The sequence below is a fragment of the Vombatus ursinus genome, unplaced genomic scaffold (genome assembly GCF_900497805.2).
Source record: "Vombatus ursinus unplaced genomic scaffold, bare-nosed wombat genome assembly UNPS02014778.1, whole genome shotgun sequence".
In the NCBI taxonomy this organism is placed as follows: Eukaryota; Metazoa; Chordata; class Mammalia; order Diprotodontia; family Vombatidae; genus Vombatus; species Vombatus ursinus.
The window spans coordinates 51,177,050-51,201,852 of NW_020954556.1; the positions used below are offsets into that span (position 1 = coordinate 51,177,050).

Genomic DNA, 24,803 nt, shown 5'->3' on the forward strand with positions numbered 1-24,803 from the left:
AAAATTGCAGCTGTTGTTTTATGACACAGGAATGCTGGTATGTCAGTGTTACATTATTTTTGTTATGTTATCTGGGATGACAGCTTTCCCGTCTCCTGTCCTTAGGGTCCTGCAGCAGCAGAGGCTCCCTGGGAGTTCTGATGGCCTGTCTGAGGACAGCTAGGGCTCACGGACATCTGCAGTCTGCGTCTCACGTTACATGGGGTAGCCTTGTATCCAGTGCAAAAATAAAACAAGGTTTAGTTCATCAGCATTGCCAGGTAAGTGAATAAAAACCGCTGGAGTGATAGAAGTTACAAGTCGTCCCTCTGTCTATTTCACTGGTAACTTGTGGAGAGCCTTATGCTATACTCTCCTGCTATGGCCCAGGAAGGGGATGCCAATTGTCCTCTACCCTGGAATTCTTTCCCCTTTCTCCTTCTACTATTCACTCTCCACCTTGGTTCAGTCCCAACATCCATCTGCTTTCTTTTCCTGGTCTGCTGAACGCTACCAGGGGAGCTCATAAAATTCTCCTGACCCGGCCCACTACAAATACACATGAACAGACCTCTGCAGGGTCCTCACTGGTATGACAGTCCTTTTTGTTACCTTCTGACTAGCTCTCTTATCACATTCCTTAAAGCCTTTGCTCCAAAACCCTCCCTTCTCCAGCCCCACAGCTCCTGCCCTTTCTGGGTAGAGGACTCTGCCTCCCAGCGTTCTGAGACAATTGAGGCCGTATTTCCGTGAGCTCCCTCAGTTCCTGCCTCTATGTCTCAGAATGTCTCTGTCTTTACCTATCCTCTGCCTGTGCTCCAGGCTCAGAGGTGGTCCTTCTTTTGTCAAAACCAAGCCTTTCACTTGTGTCTTAGTTCCTATCCCTTCCTTTCTCCTCCCTGCCAGTTCTTCAGTATCTTCCTTTCTGCTGGCTCCTTAATCTCTACACACATGATCGGGCTTCCCCTTCTTTAAAACAAACAGTAGCAACCACCACCCTTTCCCTTGATACTGCCTTCCCCTCAAATTATCATTTCATAGCTCTCTTTCCTCTCATTGCCAGACTTCTAGAAAGAATAGAGGTACACTCTATCTCCATTTCCTTCCTTGTAGTCCAGGTGTAGAGGTGTCAAACTCCTGGCTTATAGCCTCTGGATTTAAAATATAATTGGGAAATGTTTAAACTAAAGAAAGAAAAATGTCGTGCAACATGGATAATATTAATTTGTGGTTTTCTAAGTCAGTATCCTGCCTGTGGGAATCAATTTCTATTTGAGCTTGATACCACTGGTACAGGGTTTATACCTCTCTCTAATGAAACTGTCTGGTCATGGAGTAGTGAGGTGGTACAGTGGATAGAGCACTAGCCCTGGAGTCAGAGGACTTACATTCAAATCTAGCCGCAGACACTTACCAGCTGGATGACCCTGGGCAAGTCACATAACCCCCATTACCTCTTTAAAAAAAAACCCCACAACTGTTTGGTCACCAATGACCTTTTAATTGCTAAACCTGATAACCTTTTCATAGCCTTTTCTTAGGCTTCTCTTCCTTGTGCCTTTTATCTCATTTCACATTGGTGATCGCTCCTTCTTCCTGAATACTCTCTTCCTTTAGTTTCTGTGACTTTGCCCTTTCCTGACTCATTTCTTATCTGAGTGACTTCATCTTTTGGGTTTTCTTCTTAGTTCATTGTTTTTTTTATCCAACCCAAGTATGGGTATTTTCCAAGGGTTATCCCAGACCTTTTTTCCTTATAGCTCTGTCAACTTTAACTTTGGTAATTTTATCCATTCTGAAGCTTCAGTGATCACTTCTATATAGGTGATAATGTCAAGTCAATTCAAATAAAAAAAAAAACCAAAACACAGCATTTATTAGGAGTCTACTGTGTATCAGGTACTATACTAAACACTGGGGATACAAAGAAAAGCAAAAAATAGTCACAGAGAGACAACATGCAAATAACTGTCAGACAAAATATGTGCAGGGTCAGTTAGAGATGGACAAGAGGAAGGCACTAGTGGTAAGGGGAATCCAAGAAAGGCGTCTTATAGAAGATGGGACTTGAGTTGGAACTTGAAGGAATCCAAGGAAGCCAGGATGAGGAGGGAGAGAATTCTAGGTGTAGGGGATAGACAAGGCACAGAGTTGGAAGACGGAGTGTCAGCAAGGAGGCCATTGCTACTGGATCATTGAGTACATGGAAGGGAGTCAAGTGTAAGAAGACTGGAAAGGTTGGAAATGTCCGATTATTAAGTCAAACAAGTGATTTTATATTTGATCCTCGAGGTAGTAGGGAACCTCTGGAGTTTATGTCAGGAGGGGTAACAAGGTCAGACTGTCACCTTAGAGGAGGGTGGACTGGAGTGGGAGAGACTGAGGCAGGCAGACCCGCTAGCAGGCGATGGCAGTAGTCCAGGTGGGAGGTGAGGACGAGGGTCTGCACCAAGGTGATGGAAGGCTCAGAAGGCAAGAGGGAGCATAGGAGATACATTACAAAGGCAAAATTGACAGAACATGATGGCAGGATGGACAGATGGAGTGAGAGAATGAGGACTTGAGGATGGCTCTGGAGTTATAAGCTTGGGGACCCCAAGTCTTGCAACTCCAAGTGACTTGTAGTCATCTTCACCAATATATTCTATCACAAATCAACTCAACACATCCAAAACAGAGCTTTTTCCCTCATAAAGCTTCCCTCCTTCCAGCTTCCCTCTTTCTATTGATGGTGCCACCATCTGCAAAACTAATGCTATGGTCCCTCTCGAGTGGAGCCCCGACTAGGCTAGAGCTTTGGAGACTTTGAAAACTAAATTGACCACATTAGCTCTACCCAATCTAGAAAAACCTTTCACTCTGTATGTAGATGACAGGAGAGGACAGGCTTTGGGGGTCCTAACCTAGTCCTTAGGACCTGACCTGAGGCCAGTTGCTTATTTTTCCAAAACAATTCCAAAACATCAGCGGCTGTTGGGTGGCCTTCGTGCCTCCAGGAAGTGGCTGCTCCAGCCGTACTGTTCAAAAGCCATCTGACTGGCAGTAAGCTAGGAGAAACACCCGACAAGTTTGTTAGGCTTGCCCAACTTGTGCGCAGAGACTTTGGAATTTACTTGTGAATCCTTGGAGGACCTTAAGCTATTGTTTGGAAAGATTCCAGTCCCCTCCAGCAGACAGGTGGATAAAAAGAGGTGAAATCATACATGCCCTTTTCCTTTTATGTTTTTATCCTACATAGTCATCTTTAATTCCCTCCAGGGAATTCGTCTTCTCTATACTCCTTGTGTACCTGTTTGGTCTTTGTTTACTTAACCTCCTTGCCAGATTTGTCTCCTCCAGGGCCCTAGCCATCAATTTCCAGATGACTGCTCAGGCTATACCAACTTCCAACTGAGTCCAAAGTCTCTAGCCCACTGGACCTGGCATCCGCCAGATTCGGAAGTCTGACCCCTTGAACTGGACCCAGCGAGGCAGGATCAGCTCTGTGCCCCTTGCCAGCAGGAAGCAGTTTCAGAAGCTGAGACCCTTACCCCAAAAAGATTTGGGTCCCATTTGTCAATGGGCCCTAGAAAAACCCTACTTTGGACTCTCCTTGAACTCCCACTTGATCAAGGAAGGTTCTAGCGTTTGCCTGAGGCTATAATCCTATCAACTGGCCTTTCCTTATTGCCTATGCCCAATCTCCCAATTCGGTTACCCTTAACCCATCCTACCCCTCTTATTACCTCTGGGTGCCCCCCCCCCCGATCCTATCTAGACCCCATTCTCGCCTTCCCAGTCACTCCCATCAATATCCTCCCTAGGCCCTTCCAGTCACCCCCGCCTACTGGCCACTCCCATCAAGATATCCCTTCTCCCAGACCCCTCCTCCAGTCACCCCAAACTACTTGGCCACTCCTAGATCCCTCCCACAGTCTTTCTGTATATAAGGTCCATCTGGCCTCCGTTAAGGTGCTCAGATTCTTTAAGAGTCTAGCCAAGGGCTCAGATTCTTAAAATCTAGCCATGGGCTGAGGTTTACTGTAATGCACTTGTCAATTCGGACAAGCCTCACAAATGTTTAGATTCCTTAAGAGTCTGGCCAATATGGTGGATCTTTAATAAACCTTGTCTTTGGCTGAAAAAACAGCAACAACAACAACAACAAGAACAAAAACTGATGCTCTGGGATGAACTGAATGTCAGAACTTTAGAGCCATCCCTGACTTTCCTCCTCCTTACCCGTCTCTGCCACCATCCCACCCCAGCTCACCCCAAACCAGGCAGTTACCAAGTATTGTCAGTTGTGCCTCTATGACATCTCTCACATCCTTCCCCTTTTCTCCACTCATACCACCCCCACCATAGTTCAGGCCCTTATTACCTCCTAACTTGCCTGCCTGTCTCCAGTATTTATCTTTTCCAACCTGTTCTTCATACAGTTGCTTAAATAATATTCCTATTACGCACTTCCGACCTCTGCTAAAAAGCAAAAAATCAAAAACCTACCTTCAGGATAACATTGAGCTCTTAGCCTAGCATTCAAGGCCCTCTCTAAGCAGACTCTGACCTTCCTTTGCAATTTTGTTTCATATTACTCCTTTTCATCCATTCTGTGTTCCAGCCAAACTGAACTACAAGCCCGTGACTTCTACACAAGCCCTATTCCATACCTGAGATGCCCTCCCTCCTCACCTTGGCTTCTTTCAATCCTCTTCTTCCACCTAGATGCAGGCCAGGTGCCGCCTTGTTAAGTCTTCCCTGATTTCCTGCATTTGAGAACAGTCTCTACTCAACTTTTCCTAAAGTATTTTGGATCCCTCTATGCCTGTCACAGTGTACCTTTGTATTATACTTAGTTGTGTAGAAGTTGCATCCTCCCAGTAGATCATAAACTCCTAGAGGGTAGGAACTGGTATTTTTCATCTTTGTACCCACAGAACCTAGCACAATGCCTTATGCATCATAGCTGCTTAGTAAATAGTTATTTAATTGGAATAAATTTACAAGACAGATCTTCTGTTAGCTTCCAGTTTATTTAGGAGGGTAAGACAAACATACACGAAACAACTAAGGAACAAATTATAAGATAATCTATGTTCAGGCATATAATAATAAACAGAAACTGTGTAAGTGCTGGAGGAACACCGAATGAGACAGTCAGGACAGGTCAGGACAGGATCAGTTAGCCAGGAATGATTCTTGGAGGAAGTGAGTCCTGACCCAGACCGTGAAAGATGGAGCTGAGAGGGTATTGCTGGCTGTTTGACTGTTTTAAGCACAGAAATATGAATGAGTAACAAATATCAGAGGTAGGGGATAGCGTTTGTAGGGGACAGTGGACAGGACTGGCCTGACTGGAGGGCAGGGGCAGTGTCAAATAGTAATGAGTGGTGAGATTGGATAGATAATTGGAGGGATTGAATAAGGAAGGGTGAAGTCAGGCCGTCGATTGAAAGCTCTATTAATAAAGAACCCTTATGCATGGAATCAACATAGCATAAACAGTGTTTGAGGGAGATTGACCTGGTTTCCATTGGCATGATGGACCAGAGTAGGGAGAGCCAAGAAACTGGGGACTAGTTGGTAATCCAGGTGTGGAGTAAGGAATACTTGGGAAATGAATGTCCCAAAGAAGGGATGAATCAGACAGATGCCACGAAAGAAGACTTTGTCAGGACTCGATGAAGTTTTATACGTTCCCAGTGGAACGTGCCTGACTTGGCGATTACAGTCTCTGATGCTGTTTTATCTTGCTTTGTGTGTGTTTTGGGAGGTTCAATTATGAGTACACAGGGCTTCTGCCTGATATGTTGAAACAATCAATAAAAAAGACACAGGAGAAGAAGATACCAACAAATCATCTCCATGTGCCAATGGCATGGTTCCCTCTGGTTAGGGCTTATGTGGTCACTTCAGTGTTTTAAGACAGTTTGTGTCCTGTTAGATCTCATCAGAAAATTATTATTATTATTTTTTTTTTTTGGGCAGTTGGGGTTTAGTGACTTGCCCAGGGTCACACAGCTAGTGTCAAGTGTTTGGTCTGAGGCCGGATTTGAACCAGGTCCTCCTGACTTCAGAGCTGGTGCTCTATCCACTGCACCACCTAGCTGCCCAAAATGATTATTTTCAAATCATTTATTTATTTATTTATTTTTAGTTTTCAGTATTCACTTCTGTAAGATTTTGAGTGTTAAATTTTCTTCCCCTCCCTCTTCTCCCCCCTCCCCAAGATGGCATGCAGTCTGATGCAGGCTGTACTTATACATTCATATTAAGTATATTTTCACATTAATCATGATGTAAAGAAGAATTAGAACTGTTGGGAGAATGAAGCAATAAAACAAAACAACTAAAGAAAAGGAGAGCAAATAGTATACTTCCATATGTATTCAGACTCTTCTCTCTCTGGAAGTGGATAGCATTTTCCATCATGAGTTTTTTAGAGTTGTCTTAGATCCTTGCATTTCTGAGAAGAGCTGAGTCTTATCAAAGTCAGTCATCGCACAATGTGGCTGTTCCTGTGTATAATGTTCTCCTGGTTCTGCTCATTTCACTCACCATAAGTTCATATAAGTCTTTCCAGGTTTTTTTGAAGTCTGCCTGCTCATCATTTCTTATAGCACAATAGTATTTCATTACATTCATATACCGTAACTTGTTCAACCATTCCCCTCAATTTCCAATTCTTTGCCGCCACAAAAAGAATTACTATAAATAGTTTTGTACATGTGGGTCCTTTTCCCGTTTTTATGATCTCTTTGGGATACAGACCTAGAAATGGTATTTCTGGGTTAAAGGGTATGCACATTTTTATAGCCCTTTGGGCATAGTTCCAAATTGCTCTCCAGAATGGTTAGATCAGTTCACAACTCCACCAACAATGCATTAGTGTTCCAGTTTTCCCATGTTTTCTCCAACATTTATCGTTTCCCTATTTTGTCATGTTAGCCAATCTGATAGGTGTGATGTGGTACCTAATCAATAGTGATTTAGAGCATTTTTTCATATGACTATAGATAGCTTTAATTTCTTCCCCTGCAAACTACCTGTTCATATCCTTTGACCATTTATCAGTTGGGGAATGACTTGTATTCTTATAAATTTGACCCAGTTCTCTACGTATTTTAGAAATGAGGCCTATATCAGAGACACTGGTTGTAAAAATTCTTTCACAGTTTTCTGCTTCCCTCCTTATCTTGGTTGCATTGGTTTTTTTTGTGCAAAAACTTTTCAATTTAATGTAATCAAAATTATTTTGCATTTTGCATTTCATAATGTTCTCTATCTCTTGTTTGGTCATAAATTCTTCCATTCTCCATAGATCACTATTCCTTGCTCTCCTAGTTTGCTTATAGTATCAGTCTTTATGTATCCATGTAATCATGTACCCATTTTGACTTTATTTTGGTATAAGGTGTAAGATGTTGGTATATGCCCAGTTTGTGCCATACTATTCTCCAGTTTTCACAGCAGTTTTTGTTAAGTAGTGATTTCTTTATCCCAGAAGCTGGAGTCTTTGGATTTATCAAATAGCAGATTACTATAGTCATTGGTTGTTGTGTCTTGCATATCTAACCTATTCCACTGAACCTATTCCTTGTTTTTACTGTCTTAGGTTCGCATTGATGCTTTAGGTTTGCTCTGTGAAAGTCATCGCAGCACTGAAATTGTCTCTGTGGAAGAAATGCAGCTACTTCAGTTCTTTATTCTGTACAACCTGAATAGTCAATCTCCTGGCATGAGGCAGCAGATCTGTTCTCTCCTGCAAAAGGTGACCTTGAAGTACATTTATTAACCACTTACCTGTGTGCCTAGCAAGGTGCCAGGCACTTACCATAAATCACTATGATGCATTTCCTTACAGAGAGTGTTACTGGTATTTGTCAGTGGAATGGTAGGGGATAAGCCACAAGGTCACCTTGTCTGGGTGCCTTTTGAAAGGGAGGCTTAGGTACAGTCAGGGATAGAACAATTGACTTCAGGTCCCTCCTCAGCCCTCTTTATTAGAGGCTTGCATGATATGGTCTTCAAGATTAAAATTAAAGGTGGAAAATGTTATCATTGTTTACTAGCAGATTCATTTTCAATGGTTTTGTTGATATCACTCCCCTTTCTGTATACTTCTTTGTTGAGTTTTCAGGAATAGTTAGGTTGTTGTCTTTTTTTTTTTTTTTTTTTGAGGCAATCAGGGTTAAGTGACTTTTCCAAAGTCACACAGCTGGCAAGTGTCTGAGGTTAGATTTGAACTCAGATCCTCCTGACCCTAGGGCTGGTGCTTGATCTACTGCATTACCTAGCTTTGCCCCTGATGGGTTGGTTTTTACAAATCCTACCACCTGCCAGGGTTGTTGTGGGGATCAAATGAGATAGTATTTGTAAAAAGCACTTAGCATAGTGCCTGGCACATAATAGGTGTTATGTCAATGCTTACTCCCTTTCCTCGCCCTACAAATAGGCATAAACCCTTCTGTTTTCGTGGTATTTTTTACTCCTGAAGAGCATAAAGTGTTTTGTGGAAGCATCGTTATTGGATGTTTTATTTTCATTTCATCCCATTTGTGAAGCTGAGGGTAGACAAGTATCATAAACCTCAATTTGGAGATGAGTGAGGCTTAATTCCCAGAGAATATTGACATAGAGAAATAGGAGAACTTTATTTAAGTGGGTATCTGTTTTTAGGTTTTCAACATTATACATATTTATATGTATTTTATTATATATTTTTTATGTATACACACATATATAAAATCTGTAAATATACCTATGTATTTATACATACACACAGACCTAAAAGAGTGTGGGCACATAGTGATCACAACCCTATTGGTAAAACATTTTTAAGCATGAACCTTCTATATGGCTCTATATACTTATTCATAATTTGTGTATGTGTACTGCTCTATCAATAACTATGGGCGTTATAAAACTTATGCAAAAAATAGACATTTTGCAAAGAGTGAGGTAAAGATGAAATTATATTTGATCCTGGAGATATTAGGGAGCCACTGGAATTTATTGAGTTAGGGCAGTGACATGGACAGACTTGCACTTTTAGAAAATTCTTTTGGCAGCCATGTGAGGAAGGATTAGAGAAGTAAGACCCTTGAGGCGGATAATAATCCATACAAGATATGGTAAGAGTCTGAACTAGAGTGGTGGCTATGTGAAGAGAGAGAAAGGCAGAGATTTGAGAGCTCTAGTGGAAGTAGAAATGTCAAGATTTGGCAACTAATTGGGTGTGCGGAGTGAGGGAAAGTGAAGAGGAAAGGATAACAGCCAGGATGCTAACTTGGAGGGTGGTGGTACCCTCAACAGAAATCAGGAAATTTGGAGCAAGGATTTGGGGAGGAAGGGGATGGGAGGGAGATTCTTAGGGAACAGGAACATTAATTAAACAGAAGTTAAATGATTTGCCAAAGGTCACATACCCAATAAGTAGAACCAAATTTAAATTTAGGTCTTTATTCATTTATTCATTCATTCAGTAAACATTGATTAAGTATCCACTATGTGCCAGTCACTGTGCTAGTCACCCAGAGGCAGTGGGATAGAGTGCTAGCCCTGAATTCAGGAAGACCTTAGCATAGTGCCTGTGTATGTATATGTATGTATGTATGTATGGGAAGGGTGTGAGTGTGTGTGCATGTATGCACTCACATACACACACTTGCGCGCGCACACACACACACACATTTACATTGTTGTTGATAGTAAAGTGTTCCATAAAAGAAACACAGTTCAAAAAGGGTTCTAGAATCATTATTTTTTTTTATACTTAGTAAGTTTTAACTTACAGCCTGACATTTGTACTTTTATATCTTTCCTCCATTTCATTTTTATTTTTTTTCCTCCCAAAGTTGTTCAGCAGGATACAGGAAAGTTCTCAGGTACTTTACAAATTGGAGCAAAGTAAATCCCAGCAAGAATCAGTGAATGATTCGACTAAGAAGAATCCTTCTGAGACTTTACAGCAATATCAGGTAGGTAATAGATTTCTAGAAAATCAGAATTTTTTTTTTTAAATACAAGCAAAAAAATAGAGATGAGGTATTAAGGGAAACAAATGGAAGTCTCTTGGAGGCTGGTGGTTTTCTGTGCTTTTTTTATTCCCTCTTCCCCTACTCTACTTCTAGCTCGTGGGTCTGGTTGGACAAAAAATGCTTTATAAACCTTAAATTGTTAAAAATGTCTTAATGTGACTTGTCCTGACGATGGTGACCTTTGAAGGGACCTTAAAGACCATCTTGTCTAGGCCCCTCTTTTTAGAGATGAAATAACTCCCAGAAGAGCACAAGAACTCACCCAGATAAATGCACATAGCAATTAGCAGAATAGGAATTTGAACACAAGGTTTCTGGACCTCACTTTTTCTATAGTACTACAAGGCCACTGGGTTTGGATACTAGTATCTAAAGACTTGGAACACTGATTAGTGGAAAGATCAACAAACATGATTCCAGAGGACCCGTGTAGTGGCTTTATGACTTTAGGCAAGTCACTTTAATTTGCGGTTAGTATTCAAAAAAAATGCTAGACTTTGAGTTGAGAAGGCCTACGTTCAAATTCTGACTCTGATTTCTTCTGTGGTCCTGGTGCTAAGCAGAATCCTAGACTTCCAGCTATCCTGCCCAAAACAGTGGGCAGGAAGAAACTGATCCTTTTTGGGAAGATGATAATATACTTGTTTCTATTCTAGCCCTCTGTGATAGTAGGGAGGAAAGGGGCATCATGGAATGGTGGATAATGAGCCAATCTGGAGGTCAGGAAGGCATGGGTTCAAGGCCCATCTCTGACACATACTGGCAGTGTGATTCTGGGCAAATCATTTCCCTGTCCTTGCCCTGGGCACTTCTATAAGGCTCTGTGTTACTGAGGTGGCGTTGGCTTTCACTGGTAAAGGGAGTTTAGTCATCTAGGGTGTTCCCTTCATCAGTGAAATCACTGGTCCAATGCCTTTCTTTATTTCAGTGTAACACAGTAGGTCTACTTGCTGTTCTAGGAAACTAACAACCAATGGAGAAGTTTAGTCATCTCAAATCATTGATGTTTTGGGCTTTGCAGCCCTTTGACTGACAGGATCAAGAAACCCCTGCCCAAATGAGAAGCTATCTCTGTTCTCTTCCTCTGTCCCTCTAATTTGTTAAAAGTTTCTATGTTGTTTTTTTTTTTCCAGCCAAATACAAGGTTTATTTGAACATCCATCATATTGGGCAGACTCTTAAGGAGTCTGAACATTAGTAAGCTATTGGCTTATTGGCTAGATTATAAGAATCTCAGCAGTGGCTAGATTTTAAGAATCTAAGCCACGGCTAGATTATAAGAATCTGAGCCAAAAGTTTCTATGTTTGGAGGCTTAAAGTATTAGGTAAGGATAAACTGTGGTGCTGGGCTTGAAGTTGGAACAGCCTTGGTTCCCAGATCACCTCTGACACTAGCTGTGTGGCCATGGGCAGGCTTCTTCATCTTCTGAGCCATCTGTAAAGTGGGAATAATGATGACAGTACCCACCTCACAGTGCCATTGTACACTTTAAGAACCTTAATGAACTATATCAATGCCATTATTACTATATAAATGTCACTATCTATTATCAACATATCAATGTAAAATAGAAATATTGTGATTACTGCTGTTGTTAAGTTTCACAAATAGCCTTGAATTGCTTTATTGTTTTGTGAACATTATATGTCTCAGGAAGCAGGTGCTAAATTCTACATAGACTCTCTTTTTGTTGCAAGGATGTTAAGTATATGAAGCTTTAGACTTTTTTTTTTTAAACCCTAGAGTACCCGTATGAAGACCCTTAGCTTTTTTTTTTTTCTGTTTGGGAGCAAGACTGATTTGCACATTTAAGATAGACACTTTAGCAAAGAGACTGATTCCCACACACTCACCATCAATATGGAGGCAGATTTTCAACAGCAGTTTGTAGACAGAGCTCAGTGCTAGGTGCAAGGGGAGATGTGTAGATAAGTAAAACACAGCCCTTGTCCTCATGGAACTTACAATTTCCTGCTGGGGCGGGGATGCTCTTTGTACAGATATGCGGTAACTCTTAAACCCTTAAAAAGAATAATAAACTCTTGAGTAAAGAGTTGGACTGTCTTCTAGATCTAAATCTATGACCCTGTAATGTTCAGAGTGTGAGGCAGGGTTGAAGTGCTCTGTGGGTTTTGAGGTGGAAGAGATTATTTTGTCATAGTGGATCTGACATGAGGAGGTAGCTTTTGAGCAGGGTCTTGGAGGATGGGTGAGATTTTAAAAAGTGAAGCTGGGAGAAGGTATTTCAGGCCTAGGGAGCAGCATGAGCTAAGACATTGAGGCAGAAGAGTAATACATGTCCAATTAGGATGGAAGCATGTGTGGAGTGGTGTGGGGACAGAGAGGGAAAGGTGGGGAAGTCATTCATTTCTTGTGGCCTTCACTCTGAGATTCCATTCCATTTCTACTGTGTTAGGTCTTATATATAAATAGTTATTTGCCTATTTTCTTCTCCATGAGAAAGTTAGCTACTTGAGGGCAGGGACTGTGTTTTTGCCTTTCAGTGCATCCCCAGGGCTTAGCACAGTGCCTGGCATATGGGTGATTTATAGATTTTTTTGACTGACTCCCTGACTGTTGAAAATCTTCTTCATTTAGAAACACTCTTCCAAATGCTTCTCTGAAGATACTCATTTTCACCTCTTTTGAGTTAACTCTCCTGTCTGTTGTAACTTTTGTTGTTGTTGTTTGTTTTAGGATTTCATGTCATCTGTATGCAACAGTCTTTTCAGAGCTCTATTTCCTGGCTCTTCCCACTCAACCAAGTTTTCAGCCTTAACCATTTTAGTCTCAATAGCTGAATTGTTTCCTGTCCCAGAAGGTAAGTTTTCATTGTAATTTGAGGGGAAGATATTTTTTTTTTTATGAAGACAGATTATGTTCCCCAAAAGTCAAAAAGTTTTGGTTCTAATTAGTGGGGATTCTTTTTTGTTTGTTTTTTGTTTTTGTTTGGCTTAATGAGGGAGGTTTTGACAAGCTAGAATAGATCTTGTTTAGACACAATCAGATTTCTCAACTGGGGAAATAAAAACCCAGCTTTTTAAAGTGGTTATTACTAACCGGTAACTGGTTTTCATGGACGAAGCTGACTTTTAGGCAGGATCACCCACAACCATTTCCCCCAGATAGTATCAGTCTATTCTTTTAAAAAAAAAATCATAAAAGAGTGATTGTTCTTTCTGCCTTATAGAACATCCCTAGCAAGGCTTTGTGGCTGAAATGTGATTCTTCTGTTTGCTCTTTGTCCCACAAGTCTTTGGTGGTACAGACACTGGCTTCTTGCAGAGTCACAGAGGTCATACCTCACACAGGTTACAGAAAGTCAGTGTCAGAGTGGCATTTCCAGGTACTCTGGTTTTTAAACATTTTTTGCATTTTTTTTTCTTCCTGTGGGAGATGAACATTTGACTTTTCTTTTTGAGTCATTTTTTTTCCATTTGATGTGAGACACTATGTTTATGTATGTGCAGGGTTTCTTTTGTGTAAGAGCCTTGCAAACCATTTCCTTTATGTTTTTTGGTTTGGGGTTCTGCACCAGCAGTTGGCACAAACTGAGAAGCATGTCCCTTGCTAGTACCACTCTGCCAACAGCCTGTTAGAGGGCATTCAGTTTAGGCAGGGGCAAAAATAGTCTCTATGTGTTTGCATTCATCTTAAATAAAAGTCTAGCTTGCCTTAAGAAAGGACAAGAAGGCATTAGCAGCTGGGGAATTGGGAAATTCATATTCAAATTCAATTTAAAAATCCATGTTCATGTAAAATATGGTGCTTGAGTTGAATTTTGAAGGGAACCAGCAATTCTGTGATTGTTACATTGACATTTAGTAATACCTGTTTGAACTTTTTATAAGTAAAATAGTTGAATATATTTGATTATGTTATGTCTTATATATAAGTAGTTATTTGCCTATTTTCTTCCCCATAAGAAAGTTAGCTGCTTGAGGGCAGGGACTGTGTTTTTGCCTTTCAGTGCATTCCCAGGGCTTAACACAGTGCCTGGCACATAGTAGGCAATTTATAAATTCTCTTGATTAAGTGAAACATAATTAGATAAAGCAGGGGCTCCTTTGTCTTTTTTTGGTGTCATGGACTTTGGTAGTATGTGAAGCTTATGGACACCTTCTCATAAAGATATTTTTAAATGCAATGCAAATAGATTACAGAGGAAACCAAAGGAAAATGAAAATAAAGATGTAATCGTTTTCATAGGGACCCAGTTCAGAACCTCTGGGATGAATGACCTAGTCTGTTATAGTAATTGTGGTTATTAGACAACTGGAAAGAACTATAATTGGAAGTATCTACTCTCACAATGTCAGCCTATCACCATATATGTTGTTATTGCATAAATTGTTCTTCCAACCCTCACATTTTACCGGTGAGGAAACTGAGGCAGAGAGAAATAAAGTGAACTGTGCATGGTTGCCCAGCTAGCAGGTAGAGATTCAAATCCAGGTTTTCTGACCCTAGAACTGGGCTTATTCTGTTGCTCCATGCTGGCCCCTCTGGTCCAGAGGATAGAAATACCTTCTAGCCACGGTGCCTAGGGTAGGCTTTGTGTGCAGAGTTGGTGCAGGTACAGAATTTGGATAGATGAAGGGGTATTTGGGAGCACAGCATAAGCAAAGGCAGGGATTTGGAAATATACAAAGCATATTATTTAGGGAGCAGATTCACCTGACTGGAATGGAGAGTATGTATTAGAATGGGAGGTCTGGCAAGAATAGTAGATTGGTTACTTATGACAACCAAGTATCTGTTGTAATGAACAGTATTTTCTGTCTCATTTACTTAACATGGTTGTTATTCATTCAATCTAACAAACATTTATTAAGCACCTACAAAGTACCGTGCAAGGTGCTGGGGATGCAAATGCAGAAATAAAACAACCCCCTCCTTCAAGGATATAGCCTCTGCCTATATTCTCTTGGGAATAATATCCTATTCTACTTTACATGATTTTAGATAAAGATGGTAGTACCAGTGGATCATGGTCTAGGCCCAACTTTGTTACTGTCATCAAATATTTATTAAATGAACTCTCTGCTTCGATGCTAGGGATATGGAAAGGTTGAAGGTGTGGTTCCTGCCTTTGAGAAGGTGTAACTTAGATGGGAAGACAAAACATTTAAAAAGATAAGCAGAAATTTAAAGGAGCTTAGATAATAAATGCTCCAGGAGGGGAGAAGAGGGAGAAAGTGACTGTTGAGCTTACTGTGTGCAAGGCCACCATGCTTTGGATGCAAGGATAGATGTAAGCTGCAGCCTACTCTCAAGGAGTTTATGTCTGTCAGTAGGCAACTCAGTGACTCTGTAGAAAGAGCGTGGGACTTGGAGGCAGGGAGAACTCAATTTGAATCCTGCTTTGGGTACCTGTTACTAGCTGTGTGACCCTGGGCAAGTCATCTCAGTTTCATCATCTGCAAAATGGGGATAATAATAGCGTCAACCTCACAGGGTTGCTATGAAGAGCAAATGAGATAATGTGTATAAAGAGCTTTGCAAACCTTAAAGCTTTACATCAATGCCAGCTATTATTCTAGCTGTTCATAGAAGGATGAATGAGATAAGTGCAGAGGAGATAATCTGGCAAAATGCCATGAGGATTTTTCAGTTTTTGGGGGAAGGGAAGAAATCACAGGTTAAGGGAAGGCTTCATGGGGAAAGGAAGATTTGGGCTGGGCCTTGAAAGAAGAGAGGGACGTCAGCAGACAGAAGCAGAGGCTCTAAAATCCATTCCTAGCAGGCGGGACAGCATGGGCAAAGGGACAGAAGGAAGGAAGCAAGATGGAGACAGGGAACAGAGTGACCCGGTTTACTTGAGCATAGACTAGATTTGATAAAACTTCAAGAAAGGAGTTGAAGGAGTTCAGAGGCCCATGACAGTGAGGGAGGAAATGTTGGGGAGCCCTAAGGAGAGAAGAGAAGTCTTGGAACAGAGATGGAAAGGAATGTGGCAGAGTCATTAAGAGATGAAAGCTAGCGTTGCTGTGAAGCACTCATTTATTTAATGAAGATGACCGCCAGTGTATTTTATGACATCAGAAGCGTTATATAAGGAGAGAGTAGAGAAAGTATGTTTGTTATGTTGAGGTATGCGTTTGTGGTTAGGAGATGGTGTTTGATCTTCTGTTTTAATTTTTTCAAATCTTAACAAATAATTGTAAAGTTCCTTTCACTTTTATTGAAAGATATGTACTTGTTTTTGTTTTTAAATTAGGTAAAACTCAAGCAGTGTTTCAGCTGAGTCATGAGATTGATTTTGCCCGAGTTGAAACAATAATGGAATGTTTTTCAAGCACTTTTGAGGAAGTGAAAATTTTAGCATTCAATCTTTTGATGAAGTTACCAAAAACTGTCACACGTATTCAGGTATTTGGAGGTTTTATTTTTTTCCCACCCATGTAAATGTCCATTCATTGTAGGTAGGAACAACTTCTAATTTTTAGATATCCAGAGCCGGAAGCATCTTAGAGGTGGCTCAGTCCAATACCCTTATATTACAGATGAAGAAATTGAGGCCTAGAGAAACTGAATCACTTGAACAGGGTTATGTAGGTACTGAGTTTCTGAATCAGAATTCAAATGCAGGTCCTCAGACTCTAGAAAGATAGAAAGATTTGAAGCAGGAAAGGAACTTTAAACACCATTTAGTCCAATCCTTTCCTTTTTTTCAGAGGAAGAGAAAGAGGACAAAAAAGGTGAAATAACTTGGCCAAGGTTTTATAGGTACTAAGTATCTCAGTGAGGATTTGAACCCAGGTCCCTCAGACTCTAAAACCAATATTTTTTCTGCTGCCCTATCAGGGACAGAGAATCTCATTTGTGGATCATCCAGGCCCATTGTTTCTCCTCTTCCTGTGTCTTTTGAACATTTCATTTATCACTAATGGACCTATTAGAATGTAGGTAGAATGTCAGAGGACGTTAGGAAGCAAAAAGAAACCTTGTTTCTTATGATCCACTTGGATCAAACGTTGTTGGATGGTGGAAGTAGCCATAACTATTGGCCAAAAGGATTGTGTAGGATTTTCTGACCATTTTATTTACCCAAACTATTCCTTCCTTGAAGAAAGAAATGTTTAAGAGTTAGTTATAAAAATACGAGGTCATTTTGTCTTTGATTCCAAAACACACCACCAGCAATATTTAAGGAATTTTTGGAGCCTCTTCTTTAGTAGATTGAAAAGCTGAATTAGTGATGAGGTAAGTGACATGTTGCTGGCCCCAAAGCCAGTAATAGTTAAAATGGAGAATGAAACTCAGAAATTCTGACTATTTGAACTTTACTCTAACCCAGTTCTTAACCCACATACCCTTCCCTCACCCTCACGTATTACACCCACTTCTCTGACTTGGGTATGGGAGCTTAATTAAGGCTTGCTTCTTTAACCACTGCACTTACAGTATGGGGATATCTGTAATGAGCTGCGTATATTGGGAACTTCCCAGGTTTAAGCTGTCCAGTTTTGTGTCTGGGCAGATATTCTGGGGCTCCTGCTGGAAGTTGTTTCTGGAAACCAGCAAAATAGCAAAACTGGGGGTTTGCTGTGGCCTTTCTATTTTCAGATCTACATAGGTGTGATGGCGGGTGCTGGGGCTGTCTTTGAGCTGTGGTCTGGCCCTAAAGCTGTGAGCTTCTAATTTTAGTTGTCCTGGCCATCAGAACTGGGTGGATGCTACAGTAGCACACATCAGGGAAAATGATGGATGAGCAAATGAAAAAATATTTATTAAGCACTTACTATGGTGCCAGGGCTGGGGCTGTATGGTGGGCATACAAACAAAGACTAAGATAGCCCCTGCTCACACAGTCTAATGGGGGAGTGGCATGTGGAGAGGGCTGTGGGCCCTTAGGATGTAGCAGTAAAGCTACATCATCAGTGCATCATCTTCAGCGTCATTTCCATTGATAAATCCTTACCCATTTCTGAGGTAGAATCATTCACCAGTGCCAGAGACTTTGGGGTTGTGGGAAGTATCTCTTCTGTTTCCCTGTGGCATTGTTAGGCTGCAGAACATCTTCAGAGCTGGTGTCTTTGCCACGGGACTCATTGAGGAACAATTTATTCTGTGTCTCCTGTGTTTGAGACACTGAGATGTTTCGTCTTGCCCCACCCTCACACTTGTTTCCCTTTTTGTGTAGTTTTTCTAGTGGGACAGAGAGCCAGACTCTCCATGTCCAGGATTGCTTGGGCTGTGTGTAGTCCTGCCATTCTCATGGGATGAAGACTCCTTGAGACTTCATTGGCATCCCAGTGTCTTATTGTTTTTAAGCCTCTCCCCTTACTCTGGTTCTATACCATTTACAGACACGTTATTGCCTGAATACCTCTTTCTCTCTCTCCCCCTCCACGTTCTGTCTTTCTCCCTCTTTCTCCCTCCTTCTCTCTGTCTTTTTCCCTCTCTCCTCTCTTTTCCTGTCTGTCTTTCTCTCTCTCTCTCTCTTCCTCCTTCCCTCTCTTTCGCTCCCTCTTTCTCTTTCCTTCCCTTTCTCTGTCCCTCTCTCTCTCTCTCTTTCTCTCTCTCTCTCTCTCTCTCTCTCACACACACACACACACACACACACACACACACACACACACACTCTCTGTGAGACTTAAAAAGATCCATGACTTCATTGACATGAGTATCCTTATCACCCGGCGTAGATCCCTCTGTGCCCTAGTAAGTGGTCTTTATGATTTATTTCTGATGGGGATAGGACTGACTTGTGATTTCATCGGCACAGGGAACTTCGAGATGAGAACACTTTCTTCTGTCGTTATAGGTTGGCATCTTCTCTGCAGCTTAGAGGGCTGCCCAGAGCAGTCCTGTCAAACTCTAATAGCAGCAGATTCCTGCAGACAGCATATCGATTTAGAAAACCACAAATTGGCATTATCTATGTTGTGTGATTTTATTTCTCTTGTTAAACATTTTCCAATTGCATTTTAATCTGATTCCTTTTGGGAACTGCCAGTTTGACATCTTTGGCCTAGAGCACTGAGAGATTAAGTGTCACCAGGGTCACCCAGGAAGTCTATGTCAGAGGCAGATCTTCCTGTCTCTGTGGCTGGCTCTCTATCTCTGCTCCACCATGTTGCTTCTCAAGCATGTGTGTGTGCGAACACATCATGTAACATCGTGACTTAATGTTCCCAACACATATGATGAAATTCTAAGTTATGATCCTCAAAGCTATTCTCAATTTCTGTCCAGGCCTCTGTTACTATCATTTTTTTTTTTTAACAATTCATAATTGTTAAAACAAAATTGATTTGTAATATAGTAATATTAAGTAGTAATATTAACAGATACAGAAACTGAAGAATGTGGATGCTTCAGTGAAAAGTGACTCAGTCTGTTTTTGACTTTTAGGATTCTTTGAAACTGCAAGCCTTGTTCCATGCAGCAATGGACCTGAGCACCAGTACCAAACCGTATGACTGTGTCACAGCTGCCTATCTGCTGAGGTTCTTAATTGGTCAAGAGGGCCTGCTGGCAGCCCTGGCTGCTTTCTTTAACAATTCCCCTGGGCCTTCACCCTGCCAGAGAGGTGGAGAGGAGTCTGTTGCTTTTGTGGAAAGGAACACATTAATGGGTTTGTATAGAGTTAAAGACCATTTAATTGCATTTGTCAAACCATCTGTCTTACAATACCTCTCTTCACTCTAGTACAATATTTATTGAAAATTAAACATTTAAACTTTATACAAACACCCTCTTTTCCTCAATAGCTTTCCAGTAAAAGTATGCCATGTATATCCATTATTATATTATGTTATATTATATGGCTATATCATATTATATATCTTAATCTATATTATATTATATTTATGTTATAATATATTATCTTATGCTATATAATATGTAGTGTTATGCTATGCTGTATTATATTACATAATATACTGTCATGCTATGCTGTACTATTCTCTTATGCTATGTTATATTAAATATATATCATATTATTATACATGCTATATTATATTGTACTATACTATATTATTATATCATTCTGCCTATGCTATGCTATATTATACTATATTTTATGCTATGTTATATTAAAACCTTGTGCGTATCAGCAGCCTATCCAGCTTTGAGTTTACTCTCAAAGTCCTTTTTCATAGCTTTAAAGATGTGCATTTTAGGGCAGCTAGATGGTACAGTGGATAGAGCACCAGCCCTGAAGTCAGGAGGACCTGAGTTCAAATGCTGCCTCAGACCAACACTTGACACTTACTAGCTGTGTGACCTTCAGCAAGTCACTTAACCCCAATTGCCTAGAAAAAAAATAAAGAAAAAAAAAAGATGTGCATTTTAAAATACTTTTTATCCTTCATAATATTGCTGTGCTAATGTAGTTTTAAGGCAAAAAAATCCACAGTACCTTAGTACTTTAAAATAATGCATTACATTTGCTTTTGGAAACAAAGTAGGGCATATATCTGTTATCTCTATCCATGGTCTTAGTTGTTATGTATATGAGTATTTCTGTCTTTATTTCTTTCTTTTTCTTTTTCTTTTCTTTTTTTTTTGGTGAGGCAGTTGGGGTTAAGTGACTTGCCCAGGGTCACACAGCTAGTAAGTGTCAAGTGTCTGAGGCTGGATTTAAACTCAGGTTCTCTTGACTCCAAGGCTTGAGCTTTATCCACTGCACCACCTAGCTGCCCCAGAGTATTTATATCTTTCTAAAAAAAAAAAAAATGCACGTGCAATACACATTCCGAAGCTCTTGTGGGTCTGGGTGCTTCTTTCCATCCCCTTCCATCCTTGGCTGAGTAGTTACTTAGTTGCCAGTTCTAGCTCATGAAATTGTTCAGCCGCACTCATCATCAAAGGGCATCATGCATCTTTGTCTGTAAGAGGCCTAGAGATAGCCCTGTGAGAAGGAAGGATGTGGGACCAGAATAGGGGAGGGCAGAGAAAAGCATAGAGAGGGGAATAGGAATTATTCTCACAAAGGTATTAGGGAAAAAAACACATGGATAGAGTAGTTCCTGGTGTGGGGGAAAATGGGGTAGTTCTGGGAGGTATGACCAGGGCAATGGTGAAAGATGATAATGTGACACTATCAGGTTGGAGCAAGTGGTTTTTAGAGCTGAATATTGCAAAAAGGATAAGTAAGAAATGACATTAGATTTAACTTCGAAACAGTAATCTTGCCAAAAAATTGGAGTACAGACAACATAACCTTTTTTTTAGTGAAAATCTCCCACTTCGATCAAAGGTTTGGTTTTTACAGATTTTTTAAAATTTATTTTTAATTGAATTAATTTTTAAAAAATGAACTGTCTTTTTCTTGTCCTTTCTTCTCTCTCTTCTAGTTATTAGGCATCTTTTAGAAAATCTGGAGAGAGAAATATCACAGGCTGAAAGCTCTCTACTGCAGGCGGCAGCATTGTTTCCTATGTATGGGCGAGTTCACTGTATAATAGGGGCTTTTCAGCAGTTGTCTTTAAAGTAAGTTGATTTCTTTTGAAAAACTCATTAGGGAAGATGACTGACCACGTCGACTTTTAATTTTAAGTTGGATTTGAGATACAGTTTAATTAATGATGACCAGCAGAATGTTTTATTGTCTTATGAAATTTTAATGTGGATTTATTTAATTAACTAATTTTCAACAAGAACTCACCAGTCTTAAGATTTTAAAAAATTGTGTGGGAATTGTGTGTGACTTTTTTTGTTTTTTAAATTTTGGTAAACTTCCTTTTGCTTTGTATGCTTAAATTCATCCCTCTGGTTTTCCTTGAAGCAACCTGACATTGGTGACTGAATGGAGACACATGGTGGCCAAGCTCATTTTGATGTCCTATAGGCTTTCTGCTGTGGTGGCACCAGTGGTTCAGAGTTCTTCCCCAGAGGGCCTCATTCCAGTGGACACTGATTCAGGTAAGACAAACAAAGAAAAGAAGATTAAGGGTTCTTTGAGCCATAGATTTGGAGTCGGAAGGGACTGTGAAGATCAGAGCCCCTCATTTTACAGATGAAGTAGCTTGCCCAAGGTTTGCTCGCTCAAATCTTCTGACTGCAAATCAGCGTCATTTCTATTGGGACATATTCCCACTTGCAGTGGTTTAATTTTTATAAAAATAATTTTACTGCTCCATCGATGTAAATCCTAAGTTATAAAGAATTATGATAGTAATAGTAAGGGAATTTATGCTTTATTGTTAGAATTTGTTAACAGAAGGACCTGGATTTGAATCTTTTCTCTGCTGTTTGCTCCCCAAGCAATTTTGGGTGAGGTGTTTCTTGACTTCACTTTCTTCATCTGTAAAATGAGGGGATTGGATGAGGCGATCTCTGGTCTCTTCCAATTCTAGCTCCAGTGATCCAGTGAACAGTGAGAAACGCGTCTTGTGCTGCCTAAGTGCAGCCAGTAATAAAGGTAGTTTTCCCTTAGGGGGATTTGGATTCTTTCTTGGGCAGCGTCATGATCATGTGGATCATGGTCGAGGAAGGGTCAACAGGCAGGGTCTGTACTTGGGGAAGGGAGGTAGTAGCGATGAGTTATGCAGTTAGCAAAAACCAGAGAATCCACGGGAAGCAAACAGAAGGCACAGTATGAGGCATGATGAGAAGGCAGGCTGATGACACCACAAGGTTCTGGGGTAGGCTAAGGCTTCTCCTGATCCCAGTGACAGAACTCGGGGTAAGAGCAGCTAAATAACCTTCATGGGAGGACAACTGCCCAACCAGAGAGGATCCTGATAAGCTATGAGACTGTTGCTTTGGATCAGTACAGATCTAGGAAGGACTTTTTCTTTTGGATTTGAAGTCAAATACAATTGAATCACCCCTCTGGTGCCGAGTTTTCTAAATGTAACTCAAAGCTCAAATGACAGGTACATTTTTGGGGTAGCCAATAAACATGGGAGGGCTGTCTTAGGCTGATTTGGCGCCATCCCTATCAAACCCAAAATGTGTGCTTCGATCAGGAAATGTTGCATCTTAATCTTTGCTAAAAATGAGCTGGAAAAGAATTTGACACTGAGATTCCCAAGATTGGACTCTACTCCTTGCTTTGCTGTCTGCCTAGGGACTAAACCTCAGCCCTTTCCTTTCTCATCTGAACAACGGGGGAAAACAACCATACTTGTAGATAGTGGTTGGCCTTGGATAAGCGCTAGCATCTGCTGCCAGGAGCCCTCCCTGGTTTGGGTTTTACTATCTGGTACTTCCAGTGGATGGGACAGGGCTGGCAGGGTTAGCATGAATGATTGCTATATTCTTATAAATATTATTGTTTATAATAAGAATAAGATAAAAATTATCTTATAAATAAAACGCTTTTTCTTATTGATAAGGAATTTAAAATACAACACACATCTTTAGGCCTCAAACTCTGTTTTTAATGTGGCTTTTTGTTGTTGCCTGTACCAAAACCTTAGGGAGCGCACGAAGTTTACTTTAAATTCCCACAGAGTTCTCCCAGTATAGTACCCAACCAAAAAACCCAAGTATTTTATGTTTATTGTAGCCTCGCCTTCTTTTCCTTCATTTGTCTGGTCCATATCCATTTGTATAGCTTTAATAAATCATCCCTGTTCTCTATCTGCTTCAGAAATGCATTAGGCTGGAAGGAAAAAATTTAAATGAAATCACAACTGAGTACAAAATGGGAATTTTTTTGTCACAAGGAACACTGCCTGTTACACTTCTTACCTCTTCCAGTGCCTGGCACTGTGCACAGCATAAATTAGGTGTTCAGTAAATGTTTGTTCATTGATTATTAGTGGTGTCTTAGGGAGTACAATCTAATTTTAATATCATTCTGAGTTTAGAACTATAAAGCTTCTGCAAAAAAAAAAAAGTGTATTCTAAATCTAAATATAGCTTTAATAAAGTATCTGCAATTTTAAAAAATTGAAACAATTTTAGTTTTTAAAAACTATTTAATAATTTAGTAGTTTAAATTTAAATTAAAAATAATAGTTTAAAATTAAAACTAATTTATTCATTTGTAGAAATAATGTATAAATTATATTCAAAGGAAAAGTGAGTTTTCTTCTCACAGCTGAGATGAACTATAATTTTACTAACCCCAGGGATACAGTCCCTTCTCAGCTATAGTAGTTGTATTTTTTAAATCATGGGAACAGATATAAGAACACATAGTACACAATTACATACTCTAGTTGTCCTAGTTAATTTTTTTTTAACAAATTTGATTGTAAATGATATTTTTACAAATTACTTCAATCATGTATATGACTTCAGTAATTAAATTTTTGCTGCTATACAAGTATTTTATTAAGACCTTGTATAAATAACTTTTGTAGAATCATAGAATCAGTGAGAAGGGACCTTAGAAATCATTTAATCTAGGGCCAGCCTGGAGTTCTTAACCTTTTTGTGACATGAACCCTTTTGACAAGTCTAGTGAAGCCTCAGGACTCCTCAGAATCATATGTTCCAAGGAGACCAATTATACTGACATACAGGGATCAAAATATTTTTAAAAAATAAGTTTGTGGATCCTAAGTTAAGAACCATTGCTCTAGTCCAACACCCTCATTTTCCAGATGAAAAAACTGAGGCTCAGGGAAAGTAACATGATTTATTCAAGGTCACAGATTTAGTTAGAAGCGGGTCTGCTGACTCCAGATTTAGTGTTCCTTCCATTATGACAGCTGACTTGTCCCCTTCAAGTGTGCATAGCCTTTTTCTGCCCGCAGGGACAAGAGGCATCACCTCTGTCTTCAAGCTGGAGCTGAGGTCACACCCTCTTCCACTGTCCCTGGCACACTCCCAGTTCTCCTGTGGAGTACACACACACACACACACACACACACACACACACACACACACACACA

At 40.3% G+C, this 24,803-nt stretch overlaps 1 protein-coding gene across 3 annotated transcripts in view; it reads left to right on the forward strand.

Annotated features, from left to right (window-relative positions):
• THADA (THADA, armadillo repeat containing) overlaps window positions 1–24,803 on the forward strand; it is a 438,429-nt gene that overhangs the window by 21,040 nt on the left and 392,586 nt on the right. For all 3 annotated transcript variants that reach the window (XM_027865188.1, XM_027865189.1, XM_027865190.1), the window contains exons 12-19: window positions 106–260; window positions 7,577–7,732; window positions 9,819–9,941; window positions 12,700–12,823; window positions 16,223–16,374; window positions 19,363–19,585; window positions 21,309–21,444; window positions 21,740–21,876. In XM_027865188.1, coding sequence (XP_027720989.1) covers window positions 106–260; window positions 7,577–7,732; window positions 9,819–9,941; window positions 12,700–12,823; window positions 16,223–16,374; window positions 19,363–19,585; window positions 21,309–21,444; window positions 21,740–21,876 — 1,206 coding nt within the window. The remainder of the gene's footprint in view (window positions 1–105; window positions 261–7,576; window positions 7,733–9,818; window positions 9,942–12,699; window positions 12,824–16,222; window positions 16,375–19,362; window positions 19,586–21,308; window positions 21,445–21,739; window positions 21,877–24,803) is intronic.